This window comes from Triticum urartu, chromosome 3A, assembly GCF_056163025.1.
Source record: "Triticum urartu cultivar PI428250 chromosome 3A, HENAU_Tu73, whole genome shotgun sequence".
Lineage (NCBI taxonomy): Eukaryota > Viridiplantae > Streptophyta > Magnoliopsida > Poales > Poaceae > Triticum > Triticum urartu.
In genome coordinates, this window is record NC_141875.1 from 4656338 (window position 1) to 4671722 (window position 15385).

Here is a 15385-nt window from a genome sequence, read left to right on the forward strand (position 1 = left end):
GGCGCTCAAATTCCTTGGCCGTGCAGGACCGGTTAGATTGACCCGGCCAGCGGCGACGGCGATTGACGGTACAGGTCGTCGCCCGCCCGCCGGAGACTGGCGCTAGCAGACAGCAGATGCCGCCTGCCGGTCAAGTCCATCGGTATCGCGTGGGCCAGCTAATCGCCTTTGGGGCAGCGACGGTTTGACCAAATGAGCACGATGCTTGCCCTGTTCCTCCTTCGGAAATGATATCTAACAAACGTCGGCCAGGGAGCCCATCCCAGCGAACGACTTAACGCAGTTGCACGGATCTTGGCGCAAGGCCGACGCCATGTATAGATCAGCTGAAGTCGTTCGTTGTCGCACGTTTCCTAGCGAACGTTCCTTATGTTTTTCTCTCCAAAAAATCCACAACCAAGGTGCGCGAGGAGGAGTTCAAACTCACGTCCTCCTGCGCATGGGGCAGGGCCACTTACCAGTTACCACTCGATTGAAGTAGGGTTTTGTGAACATTTGGGACCAAACTGCTGTATGTATTTTAAAGTTAAATTTATTTCAAATTTGGATTTTCTTCTGAAAATTTTCTATAAATCCCGAATATTTTTGATTTTTTATAGAACAAAAATCACTATTTTTAGAGGGGGTTTTGTGAAACTTTCCACATGCATTTTTAATTATAGGTGGAATAGCAATTTCTTTGTATTTTAATCCATAACATTTTTTGCATTCCAAATCTTTTTGCAATGCCCCATGGCAAACTTCCGTAATTTTTCATTTATTCATGGCAATTTTGGAAATATTTTTAATTTCTCACATGGCAGTTTTGCTATACAGAACATTGAATTTCAATAATAAATAAATTGTATTTTCATTAATGAGAGGATGGTAGTTTTACTATCAAGAGCATGAGATATTTATTTATTGATAATATGAAAAAAGTAGGTGGATGTCGGTTTTATTGCTAAGACCATGGTTTTTTAATTATTAATAGGATGGCGGTTTTATTATTGAGAGGATAGAATTTTTATTATTGTTTGCATGACAATTTCATTTTTGATCGTCATTATTATTATTTTCATTGCTGCTGCAATTTTTATGAACTATCGCACAAGGTGCCAAATAAATCAAAAAATTACACATGAGCATTTTTTGTTTCTGTACATGGAAAAAATAAAGAAAACAATGTTCCCCAAAAACATGGCATTTTTGCACACTGAAACATCTCCTCGGCCAATTTCATAAATTTATTTTTTTGCAGATCACACGATATTTTTATTCATACCATTGTAAATTTATAAATTAGAAAAATGATGATTTTAAAAAGTAACATGGCATTTATCATATTTTTAGAATCATGGTATTTTTATAATTATATATTTAGAATCATGGCCTAGCGAACGAAATCGTTCATTGGAAGCTACTCCCTGGACCCAAATATTAAGGTCTTTTTATAGGGGACCCTAGGAATTATTTTAAAAATAGTCACCTGCATTCTGACCCATTGTGACCCATTTGTTTAAAAAAATGTAATTTCGAAACTATACAAAAAAAATCCGGCCCAAAAGCAAAAAAAGTGACCCATTTGAAAAAATACATATTTGTCTTTCCTTTGTACACCACGTGTGGAAGCATAATATTGTGAAATTTTGCACATACGTAGTATATATGTGTATATGTGTTTACACATAATTTCAAAGAAAAAAGTTGCTCGTAGAAAATGATTTTTTTGGAAACGGGCTCCAAGGTGCCCGTGCACCATTTGCAGTTTTTTCCTCCTCCCACTTCTCTTCCTTTCTTTTTTTCGGAGAACTTTTCTTTCTCTCGGTCAGCATGGCTGCTGGATGTGGCTTCTTGGGCTGACAGGCTGCCACATGGACAACAGTTTTTACCTATCTAGCTCCAGCCCAACAACTATCTTTCTACATGAACATGGTTGTTTCTAGCTTTACAAAACCGAGATATGTGATGTCCATGATTGAGGATATTGTGCATTTTTTGGTCACATTATACTAGAGGGTCAACATTGTATTGCATGATTTATTTTTTATTAAGTCATATAGGGTAGAGGATCTCCACCTGTATATATTACTCAATGGTACGTGCACCATAGGTTCAAGTTACAAGATTTACAAGGTAGCGCCGGTATGTGAGGAGAGGTAGAGACGTCAAGACATAGTGTTTGCCTTTTGACTAGGTTCTTTAAGCCTATGAGTCTAGAGTGTGAAATCATCAATAATGCTCCTGAAAGAAAGGTGAAGGTGAGTGTCATTGCGGAAGACTTTGGCGTTTCTTGAGTTCCAAATTTTCCACAAGATGGTGAGGAGGACCTGCCACACGCCGGAGGAAGCGGCGGACACCGCGGCCATGACCGCCGCCTCCTTGCCGATGCATGACCTCTCCTCGCTCTTGCCCCAGAGGACAAGGTACAGGCTGGTGATGATGAGCGCGGCGCCAATGACCCCGCCGAGGTAGAACTTCTCGCCGAGGGTGAGGGAAGCCATGATGGCGACGTCGAGCGTTTGCACGGACTAGTACACCGCCATGAACACCCGGCCCCCCGTGGTCGATGCACCAGATCTGCACTGCGAACGCCACGCCGGACACAATGAAACCCTGCATATATTACCGCTTTAATTTGCCATGTCAGCTGCTAGCTTAGTCGTGAGATATGCATACGTCTGCATATAATCATTTCCATATCTATTGAGAGTCAAAAGCAAGCAGCTTAAGATCTGAGACATGGATTATATTATATACACTGAATAAAACTGGACTGCGGGTTAATTAATAGAAACATCAAGGGGTTTTCTGCAATACTAAAAATCTGATTTAAAACTAGACCACAAGTTGATTCTCAGAAAAGGCAGGGGGTTTCTGCAAAATGCATGATCGACGGGTAAAAGCAGTCATCTCTTTATTAGTATGTAATACAGACAGTACTTCATACCCCGTCAAAAAAAAACTTCGTACGTGTTGAAATCGTTTTGGTCTAGGACGTGGCTGCAGCTCATGAGACGAGCCCAACTATGTCGACCTAAGGAATCGACTGACCGTAAAGAAAAAAAATTGGGTGTTTGGTATATAGCCAAACCGGTAAATATTACTCAAGGGTGAACCACGGGTTCATGTTAGAAGGGTTACAAGGTAGGCCCAAGGAGAGGTAGTGACGTCAAAACAAAGCATTTGCCTTTTGACTAAGTTCTTTAAACCTATGACCATGAGTCTGGAGTGTGGAATCATCAATAATGTTCCACAAAGTAAGGTGAGGGTGGTGAGTCTCGTTGCATAAGACTTTAGCGTTCTTGAGTTCCAAATTTTCCACAAAATGGTGAGGAGGACCTGCCACATGTCTTTGTCCGTGTGAAGCTCGGCAGGTACTCCTTCCGTAAAGAAATATAAGAGCATTTAGATCATTAAAGTAGTGATCTAAACCTCTTATATTTCTCTAAAGAGAAAGTGCTTAATTACTGATTGCAAAATTAGTGTAAACATGAAGGTGCCTTCATAGTGAACAAACCCTGTTGTGATAATAATAATTAGGTAAGGTACCAATACATCAAGCGCAAGTTTTCTGATCTACAGTACTAATTAACAAGCCTTAATGCACACACCATAATCAAGCACGACCCAAACAATCCTAGCTAGTTTTAACAATCAAATCCGTCTGCATACTCGCTCACCACACCATAGCTAGGCGTGCATGCATGCCCGCCTAAAATTTAAACAAGAAAGTTCCTCTCAGTCGGTCGTTGAGAAGGACAGTAGGGTACAGTAGCAATTAAGTTTCAGACATTGTCGGAGGTGGTGGAGGAAGGCGGGAGGAGAGGCTGGGTGATGGAGGAGGCCAGCTTGGCGCTCCGGACCTCGCGCTCGCCACTGCCGGAGGAAGCTGCGGCCATGACCGCCGCCTCCTTGCTGATGCGCGACCTCTCCTCGCTCTTGCCCCAGAGCACGAGGTAGAGGCCGGTGATGATGAGCGCGGCGCCGATGATCCCGCCGAGGTAGAACTTCTCGCCGAGGGTGAGGGAGGCCATGATGGCGACGACCAGCGTCTGCACGGGCTGGTACACCGCCACAAACACCGGGCCCCCGCGGTCGATGCACCAGATCTGCACTGCGAACGCCACGCCGGACGCGATGAAGCCCTGCATGTATATATTACCGTTTTCATTTGCCATGTCAGCTGCCACCTTCCGTTTGCATAATCATTTCCATATCTCTTGAGAGTCAAAAGCAAGCAGCTTAAGATCTGAGACATGGATCATCATGCCTTCCACTCACTGACTTGATATATATTTACACTGAATAAAATAATACTATAATTTGCTAAAGGAGTACTGCTACAGATCGTTGATCCTGACAGAGAGGTGTACAGGTTGTTGCATTGCACCACTTTTAAATCAATTTGTTTACCTCTACTCCTTTAGCAAATTATCGTATCATTTGCACCACAGATAGAGAGTAGTAATTAGTACGTGATTGAGATTCCAGGTCTAATATATAAACGTTCTTATGTTATGTTATGAGACGGAGGGAGTAGTTAATTCTTAACTGCGAAATTATATAAGATACTAATGAATATGCTTACGGCGTAGAGGATGGTGAAGACTTCGGAGCCGGAGTGGAAGACCCAGGCGCCGGCATCCCTCTCGAAGAAGGCGGCGATGATGAGGAACTGGATGACGCCGAAGAAGCAGGTGTAGGAGGTGACGGACAGCCTCGCGGGGTACTTCTTGAGCACGGGCGCCTGCAGCACCAGCCAGCCGGACCACGAGAGGCAGTGGCCGATGAGGTACACGCACCCCAGCGTCCAGTTCTTGCCCTCCCCAGCCACGGCCGCCAGAAACGGCACCTCCTGCTGCAACGACGGCTTGTCGTCGGCAGGGGCGAAGATGGTTGGGCCCTGGTAGAGCGTGATGACGGACGCGCCGGCGACGCACGCGAGCGTGCCCAGCACCTTGGCGACGCCGTCGCGGCGGTCGAGCCGCACCTTCTCGATGCGGAGCGCGGCGGCCATGCCGAAGGTGATGGCCGGCACGGAGTTCTGGATGGCGGAGGCGAAGGTGGGGGAGGTGTTGTCGAGGCCGAGCAGGTAGAAGCCCTGGTTGGCGGTGATGCCGCAGAGGGCGAGGAAGAAGAACTGGACGGCGAAGCTGAGGGTGAGCCTCGGCCGGTCCTTCTTCTCGAGGAAGTAGGCGAAGGGGACGAGGAGGAAGAGCGCGATGATGTTGCGGTAGACGGGGAAGACGAGCTTGCTGATGCCCATGTTGAGCGCGAGGCGCGACACGACGTGGAAGCCGGCGTAGCCGAACTGCAGCGCCAGCATCGCCACGTGGAGCTGCGCCTTCTCCGGCATCCCGCAGACCCGACGGGCATCCACCGCGTCCGCCATTGCTGCTGCCCTTTCCTCGCTTGAGATCGAGCTCGAAGCTGCTGGAGCGAGGTGACGCTGAGAGACGAGAGAGAGGACGGCCTAGGCCAGGAGGGATGAGGTGAGTGAGAAGTGCAGCCAGGGGTGTCTACTATATAGACGACATTCCACTTGGACAGTAGGTAAGCATGCTACAGAGTGACACTCAGCTAGAGGCAGACAGTGAAGTGAGCAATGGTTGGTCGGAGAAGACCTTCATGCATGGGCATAGGCCGACCGACCCCTTCATCCCACTCCTATCATGAATGCCTCAGGATTCCTGAGATCACAGTCGGAAGTATAGTATTTCTCCAGAGCTGTCAATGTCGTAGGTACGATCCACTTGGGTACCTCCCATGGAAATACTCACACACCTTTAGCAAGCTGTAGTCTTGTGCGTGCTGCAAAGTTGAACCACTTGAGTTCTTCACTGGACAACCATCAACCGCTGCTGCCTTTTTTTCCCAGGAAACCCGTTGTTGGCTTTGTTCAGCTGAACTTTCCAGGCCATGTTTCTCCCAAGCGGAAAATAGCGCGCTACCGTTAGGTACCGGCACATCTTTAGCCATTCCTCTCTACGTCAAGATTAGTGCTACTCCCTCCGTAAAGAAATATAACAGCATTTAGATCACTAAAGTAGTCATCTAAACACTCTTATATTTATTTACAGAGGAGAGTACTTTTTTTATAAGATGTCAATCTTTTCCTTACACGAATAATAAACATCAATACAAACATAGAGGGGTCCATAGTAACAGTTTTTTGTGTCAGATGAGGAAGGAGAGAAGCGTGGCATGCGCAGAGTTCCCTCTCCAACTAAAGACTTACATTTTATTTTATTTTTATATCATTTTGAATGGCTCATAAATTTGGTACCAAAATTTTGTTTTTGCAACTTTTTAGATTTTACATATTTGAATTATTGGTGAATAAACCGTTAAAACAAGACCGACCTTGAATATGTTATTATAAAATTTTGAACGAGTTTAAAGTACCGATTTAACTCATTTCATATATTTTATAATAACATATTTCACTCATTTCAAAAAATATTTCATAATAATATATTTCACTCATTTCATATAACATATTTCACTCATTTCAAAAAAAATCATAATAACATATTTCACTCATTTTAAAACAGATTCCACACATCTTAAAACAGAATTCACTCATTTCATATAACATACTTCACTCGTTTTAAAATAGATTTCACACATTCTAAAACAGATTTCACTCAATTCATATAACATATTTCACTCATTTCAAAAATATTTCATAATAACATATTCCACTCATTTCAAAAAAGATTTCATAACAACATATTCACTCATTTTAAAATAGATTTCACATATTTTAAAACTAATTTCTCCCATTTTATATAACATATTCAAAAAATATTTCATAATAACATATTCCACTCATTTCAACAATGATTTCATAAATAACATATTTCACTCATTTCATACTAGCATATTTTACTCATTTCCAAATAGATTTCATAAATACATTTTTCACTCATTCCAAATAAACAGTTTCACAAGGTGACATTTCAGTTTCATATTTGGGTTAAATAGGTTCTAGTGAAATATGTTGATTTCACATCTTTCAATTGACATAGTTTTTTGTAACATTTTTCTAGTGACACTCAAACAGGTACTCGTTTGACTTAAAAAAAACAGACACACCTTATATAAGGAATAGAGGGAGTAGGTTTGTAAGCATGCTCCAGAATGACACTCAGCTAGAGGTCAGGGTAATGGTCTGGCTCTGGCAGTGAAGTGAGCAAGGGTTGCAGAAGACCTTCATGTGTAGGCATAAGCCGACCGACCATTTCATCACACACCTATCATGCCTCAAGGTTCCTGAGATCACAGTCGGAAGTCTAGTATTTGTCCAGAGCTGTCAATGTCGTAGGTACGATCCACTTGGGTACCTCCTATGGAAATACACACACACTTTAGCAAGCTATAGTTTTCTGTGTGCTGCAAAATTGAACAACTTGCGATCTTCACTGGCCAACCGCTGCTGGCCTGTTCTTTTGCGGAAAACTGTTGCCGGCTTTGTTTAGCTGGACTTTCAGGCTATGTTTCTTGAACTGCAAGAAGCAATAGCAACACTTGTATAGAACAAGGGGCAGCCATTATCTTGTCTCCAAAGAACGAACAAATGAGAAAAGCTGAGAAGTCACCTAGGGCTTACTGGCTAAGGCAGTAGGGCCACGGATGGTGTACTAGACACCAATCCTCACTCCTACCATGATTAAAAGAAAAATTAGTTCCTCCAGTTATTATCACGAGAGGCGGCTGCTCGTGTGTGGCACACAGCTGACGGGTCTCATTGACTAACTCATGCTATTCCAAGGAATTACCGCTAGGCAGTAGTTGTTGAGTCTCCAAGTGCACAGGTTTGCAAGAAGTGATAATTTTTTGCTCGGTTGAGAAATCAAGGTATCAATCCATAGAGATAATAACCCTAACTTCTTTGAGCAGTACTACAATACAAATTAAGATTTTTTTTCTTGTGTCCCAATAGTTTTAGTGAAGTTGTCAATCTCATTCGCTTTGCCAGTTTGCAACAATTGGTTAAAGATATGTTATTTGAAGTGTTTTTTATTTATGGAATAATAAATTTTTGTAAACAAATGAATGTAAATGAGTTTGGAGAAGGTTTCTTACGTAGAAAATTGGACTTTTGTTCATAGGTTCGCTAGTAGTATGACGCCTTCGTAGTCGACGTGAGTCCCTTCGGCCACTGAAGGCACATCGCCGAAAGGGCTGATATAAATTTATGAAAATGCGACCGTGAGTTCCAAGTGTAGGACTTGAACCCTGGCGGGTTTGTTCCATCACAATGAACCTAATAGTCTGAGCTACACTCAATTTGGAAGTTTTGCTCCTTCTTGAAGTTATGACCTCCTGGATTTTCTCGTATTTTTCTGAGGTCCAGTAGGTCTTGCATTTAATAATTACATGATACTCACCCACAAAAAAATAAAAATACATGATACTCCATGAATATATCTACAATTTTTTATAGTTTTCATGCCATAATTATATAAAATATTTTAATGATTTTTCGTACTAAAATATTTAATATAGTGCAAGAGTATCAGTTTCTATGTCTAGTAATATTTCCAGAAAAAAACAGGTATTTCTGCATGTCTAAAAATCAGAGAATGTTTTTATGCCACAAAAGAGAGCTTGTGTCGAAAGACAGCCTGGGGGAGGCACTAGTATAGGTCGATATACCTTTCACGGGTCAAAATAGGTCATCTTGAGGCCCAGGGGCGGTTCTAGGTCAGTGATAACTTCGGTATCACAGACAAGGCAGTCAACGAGAATAACTCTGATCCATTACCTTTTTTGGGCTGAGCACTTATTTTTAGTTACCAGTCATGCAAATGAAATTGACAGAAAACAAACAGACACAATACGCAGGCACACATCATTCATTCACATAAGTACTTTGCTTTTCATAACACACAAGCATATAATTGGGTGTCCAAACCAGTACTCCCTCCAGTCCTTTTTACTCCATACTTATATGAAAAAATATCAACATCTACAATACTCTATTATGAAAATTAAATTCATGATGCATGTAATGATATTGATTTCGTATTGTGAATATCGCTATTTTTTCTATAAAGTTGGTCAAACTTTACGAAGTTTGACTGCAGACAAATCTTATATGCAGAGTAAAAATAACCGGAGGGAGTACATTGAACACACTTCCTGGCAACATATGAAACGAAGTTGTAACTACAAAAATAAAACTGTTGTGATGTGCTCATACTATGTCGTCGTCCTGAGTAGTCTACCCGTCTCTCCTTCTAATTTCGTCTCCAGTACATCTTCGCATAGGTATTTTGTGATGTGCACAAAATGTGCTCATTAGAGAAGGTGTGCGATGGAGGAACTGAGACTTTGTCCTTTTATGGTGTGCACAAAATAGCTGACTGGCGTGTTGCCCCATCCGAGCGAAACCAGTGGAGTGAGCCCACGTCAAGCCGGCCCGAGTGATGTAACCCTAGCTCAATCGAGTGTACAAGGTGAGCTAGGATGGGTATGGAGGGATCCAATATATTCTAGATGATCCTCGGGCTAGGATTCTCACCTACCACCATCTTCTTCCACTGCACCGCCAAGACCAAGAGCTTGTAACCCAAGAAACCAATCTCCCAAGCGATCTTCCCGATCTCCGGTGAGTACTTGAGCCGTACAACCACCAAAGGTAGGAGTATGGTCTTACCTCCTCCCGGAGGGCCCGAACCTAAGTAAATCGCCCGTCTCATGCCTTACATCTCGATCCACCACTTTCATCCCCTTTGAACAAATACTTCGTCGCTTGATGGCACTGCGGGTCTCAAGAACATACAGTGAAACACAGAGATTCGGGTCGTATTGGATCTGGGTCGTTACAGTTATCAGATATCGTCAGGTGCCCTTTGGGTGTCTTTTTCTTGGAAGAAAGTGACAACTGTGAACTACTATTTGCCCATTAAAAACACAACTCCATCCATCACAAAATATGTGTCACAGATTTAATACAAAATTGTGCTAACTTTGTACCAAATCCGCGACAATAATTTTTGGATGGAGGGAGTAGATGTGAAAATTGTATGGTTGGCATGCAAGGCATGCTTTTACTTTCTATGGAGGGAGAAGAAACAGGCTGAGGTAGCACTGGTGCTAATGAAATTCACGTTAGTGTTTGTGTGATTAATACGACACATGCAAAGTGACACTCGCTAGTGTTTGTGTGAGCACTGAACTGTGAAGTGCTATGTTATGTGTGTGTCATGTGTCATGTGTCCTGTGTCCTGTGTGGTTACATGTGCTTGCTGCTAGCTCTCGGTTGTCAGTAGTGGCTTTAGCAACTGGTGAAGATCGTACTGCCGAAGAGACAGCAGTGGACTAGCTTGTTTAATGGCATTTGGTTTGGCGCCACTCCACTAATTGCAGATCGATTGACAGAAAGCGAAGGAGAAAATGATTGATCGAAATGAGGGCAAGACTAGAATATATTGGTAATGCTTATTTCTTTTTTGATAAAGAGAGCTTCCTCTGAGATTTCTATTGGAAGAAACCACAATGTCATACATGTAAGCAGGACCAACAAAGAGCAGAATATATTTCTAATGCTAAATGATTAGACTAATAAAAGCTATCATTCACCCGCAAAAAAAAGCTATCATTTGTGTGCGTGCGTTTGTTGTACTGTATGTCTTCTCCGAGGCGGGGCGTATACCCACCAATATTGCAATACTTTTTTCTTAGGCCTAGAGAATGTACCTGAATGCTCTGAAACTCAATCTTTCTGGTCTGATGATACATACTCCATATGCATTATGTTGAGAAGTAATATATGAATTTATACGCATGTGCTGGTCCCTCCGTTACCTAAGACCAGTTCAGCAAAGCAGGTGAAAAGAGCTAGGGGGTGACACGGAAAGTAATTAAGAATGCAAAAGGCAAGGTGAAAAGTTGCAAAAAGAGGAGGCCGGAGAAATGCATGCTCGAACCTGATCGCCGCCCTTTTTCAGGGCAGCATAGATCGAATCATGCATGCATGTTGATCCCACACACACACATACAATACACTAGCTAGCTAGCTAGCGAGGTAGTGCAGCAGTGTGCAAGATACAGAGAGGGCGGAGACACTTCAGTATATTCGATTCGATCGGTTCCAGTGCATAGTGGGATCGACACATATGCCCTTTAGTTAGTTCCCAGCTTTCCAGGGGCGTGCTGCTTGCCTCTGCAGCGACACACACACCATCATCATCATTTGCACCAGGAAATGATTCCACTTCTTCCTACAATTTTTTATTTCTATCTTAATTACCACGGGTGCATGTACTAGTACTACGATTACAGCCTGCTAATCTACCAACTTTTGACAACAATGTCTCGCCGTGTCGATCTCTAGCGGAGATGCTTAACTTTTGCTGGAGTGTTTGTGATGATCGATAGGATCAGCTAGCTAGCTGTTATTTGGAGCATGCGACGCACTCGCCTGGTTAACATAAGCTAGCTCGCTAGATCTCCCCGCTGTTACCTTAAAAATGTATTTGAATGGTCCCCCAGGTGTCTCCTACTCCCACATGCACGCATGCATGTGATATAATTAATTAACCAAGAGTAGGGTTAATCCGAATCAGCAGCTAGCTGTAATGTTGACGCTTTCGGGTGACACGAGAATATACACTCTTTTGGATGGTCCAAATACGTATGATGGAATGCAAGAAGAAGAGAGGGGGATTAAGCAGGCAACAAAATCTCATCCTGGGAGCCGAGCCGGTCGATACTCCGACAAAGGGATGGATGTGCCAGCACTAGCACGCCGGGGCAAACGCGCCATCGATGGGTGCGCGCACCGTCGTCGCCACTCTCCACCGGTTGCGTCACATCCCTTCGTTGTATGTGCGCCTCAAAAGGGGGTCTTCGCTTCATTCCTCACAGTAATTGTTGCGAAGGCATAGAGAAAATTAAGGCCCCCCTTGTCGCATGGATTTCCAATCCCAACTCATAACTTGTTTGGCTCGTTCCACTCGTACCAAAACCATCTCAATGGTAATGCATGACCAAACTTGTCGGTGTTGAAAACCCCAAAGCCACCATACTCGTGTGACTCGCATATGACCTACCAATTTTTGCGGCCAGCATATGACCCCAAGATCAACCCTTCCACCGTCATCCACACATCCACCAAATTTTCACTATTCGGATGCTCGATCACAACTTCCACCTTGATGAGAATGCCTAGGACGGCATTGCGTGGAAGCACAAGGCTAGTGGACACTACTCGGCGGCCTCCACGTATAAGGCGCAATTCCTAGGATTGATGCTATCTCGCATGGAGCGCATGGTCTGAAAGGTTTGGGCGCCGTCCAATGTTAAATTATTTGCTTGGTTGGAAATCCAAGACCATGTTTGGACGAATTAAGGTCTTCACCCCTTTCGCAAGAGGGATTCCAAATGCAGGGCACATCTCTACTTCAAGCGCTTTGGAACTTGGTCATCGAGAAGCCCCACCTTGAAGACATCGACACATGTACATGACATACGGACGATTCCATGAAGGATTGGTGGGAAAGAAGAACTGGCGTGGGCATGCCTCACCGAAAAGACATGGCTTCACTTACCATGCTTGTGTCTTGGATCATTTGGAATGGGCATAACGCTAGGGTCTTCCGCCACAAGAGCGCCCCTCCCGTCAATCCTTCTCAACATATAATATTATCATGACCGGGGCCAACTTGTGGATCGCTGTGGGGACGAAGAAATTAGGGTCTATTCTATTACGCGAGTAGTCCTTCATGTGACAACCAAGGGTTATTTGTAACAAACTATATTCTTTCTTAATTAATCCGTGAGGCAAATCTTTTGCGCCTGTTTTGGAAAAATATTATTTTTTGTCGTTTTTACCCTTTCCCTGTCCAGTCGGTCTTTGCGTGTATTGGGTTTCCAGGAGTGCATGACCACATGATTTAACTCTTCGTGTCCAAATCACCTTATACATGGATCAGCTCGCCTGATTTACTCCTCGCGTAGTTTACCCACTCTTTAGTATGTGATGGACAGTCACCCAACATACTTCCGCACCATTACGTTTGCATGGATGTGTGGATCACTCCGATGCAGAGGTCATGGATCTCTCCCTCTTTTCAAGAATAACAAATGGAGTATTCACATAAGATAAACCTTCATTATGTGGAGCCATATATGCTCAAAACAACTTTGTAATCACTTAATAAAATCACTTTGGTGTGCTCATTTTTGTCTAAATACCTTTTTAGATGTGCAAACACTTTGCTGCGCCCCTCCTGATTACGCCTAAGCTTTGCTTATGCAATGATGTAAAGATACATGATGTCTGCCATTATATCACTTCCGGCTTTGTTTTATATATGTGCCTGGCGTTTTCTTTGAGCCCTTGTTAAACAAATACCGCAGGCCCCCTTTTCGTGACAGAATTTTAATTGGGGATTTCCACACACACCCCACATTTGCATCTATTAATGCACACATTCATATATTATTGATTATTTAACGATGTCACCGGAAGCCTACCATCGATTCCCAATGGATCATTTTAAAAACACCAAGGCCATCCAAAATGAATCTGCCTCATGACAAGATCTTCATAATCCTTCCAGAAACTATGACATGTGATGAAATTAACTCAAAAATATGCTACTCCGAGACAAAACTTCTAAGAAAGGATCGTCGTGCGTGCGTCAATGTTAACTAGTTCAACCAAGGACCATGAAGCCAAGCTTTGAGCAACCACCTTCAACAAGGGTAGGACTCTCGCACGACAACATACCTTAGCTAACCAAAAAGAGACGGTCATGGGTTCTCACCCTGAGTACGTCCGTACTTGTCGTAAAATCTGTCACTGCCAGCAGCCTCTCTAAAGATGACGTCGTCTTGCTAGCCCAATCTTGGCCCCGAGACAACCCAAAGTTGCCCCGCACCGCTCGAGAGGACGGTGGATGCAGGTTCAGGACCATGACGTCTTTCTTCTGGTTACTGTTCACTAGTAGAAAACAGGGCTATGGTCCAGGCCGGCTCAGCCCATTAGTCCCGGTTCAGTCTAGAACCGGGACCAATGTGGGCATTGGTCCCGGTTCGTGAGCCCAGGGGGGCGGCCGGGGCACGTGGGCCATTGGTCCCGGTTCGTCTGGACCTTTTGGTCCCGGTTGGTGGGACGAACCGGGATCAATGGGCCTCGCTCCTGGCCCACCACCATTGGTCCCGATTGGTGGCTTGCCGGTTCATGTTATCAACCGGGACCAATGAGGTGCCTATATATACCCCCTCGCGCAAGAGCAGAGCACAGTGCTCTGTTTTTTCTGGCCGAGGGGGAGAGGGCTTTGTGGTGCTCTAGCTCACCTCCTATGCACATGAGGTGTTCGATGGAATGCCCGAGCCACACTACTTAAGCTTTCTCCTCTCGATGATGATGAACTTCTATTAATTTGGACACTTAATTATATATAATGCACGCAGATGAACCGGCAATAGATGTACGGTGACAGACACACCCGCGAGTACATTAAGGGCGTGCATGAGTTTCTCGGTGCGGCTGAGGCAAACAAGCAGAATGGTTTTATGTGTTGTCCATGCACTGAATGTGGGAATACGAGGTCTTACTCTAACCGGAAAATCCTTCACTCCCACCTGCTTTACAAGGGTTTCATGCCACACTATAATGTTTGGACGAGGCACGGAGAAATAGGGGTTATGATGGAAGACGGCGAAGAAGAAGAGTATGATGACAACTATGTGCCCCCTGAATACGGTGATGCTGCAACGGGGGGAGCTGGTGAAGATCAAGAGGAACCAGACGATGTGCCCAATGATGCTGCCACGGATGAAGCTGCTGAAGATCAAGAGGAACCAGACGATGTGCCCGATGATGATGATCTCCGCCGGGTCATTGTCGATGCAAGGACGCAATGCATTAGTCAAAAGGAGAAGCTGAAGTTCGATCGTATGTTAGAGGATCACAAAAAAGGGTTATACCCCAATTGCGAAGATGGCAACACAAAGCTCGGTACCGTACTGGAATTGCTGCAGTGGAAGGCAGAGAATGCTGTGGCTGACAAAGGATTTGAGAAGCTACTGAAAATATTGAAGAAGCTTCCAAAGGATAACGAATTGCCCGACAGTACATACGCAGCAAAGAAGGTCGTATGCCCTCTAGGATTGGAGGTGGAGAAGATACATGCATGCCCTAATGACTGCATCCTCTACCGCGGTGCATACAAGGATAGGAACGCATGCCCGGTATGCGGTGCGTTGCGGTATAAGATCAGACGAGATGACCCTGGTGATGTTGACGGCGAGCCCCTCAGGAAGAGGGTTCCTGCGAAGGTGATGTGTTATGCTCCTATAATACCACGGTTGAAACGTCTGTTCAGAAACGAAGAGCATGCCAAGTTGATGCGATGGCACAGTGAGAACCGAAAGAAAGATGGGA

General features: G+C 44.1%; 1 protein-coding gene across 1 annotated transcript; it reads right to left on the reverse strand.

The window, feature by feature from the left end:
* Positions 1 to 3487: 3487 nt before the first annotated feature.
* On the reverse strand, positions 3488 to 5578 carry WAT1 (Walls Are Thin 1). Its single transcript, XM_048705211.2, has 2 exons — positions 4571 to 5578; positions 3488 to 4127 (listed from the first exon to the last, which is right to left on the reverse strand). Exons 1-2 carry the CDS (start codon positions 5372 to 5374, stop codon positions 3768 to 3770), a joined length of 1164 nt encoding a protein of 387 aa, XP_048561168.1. The 5' UTR covers positions 5375 to 5578; the 3' UTR covers positions 3488 to 3767.
* Between the last annotated feature and the right edge of the window lie 9807 nt (positions 5579 to 15385).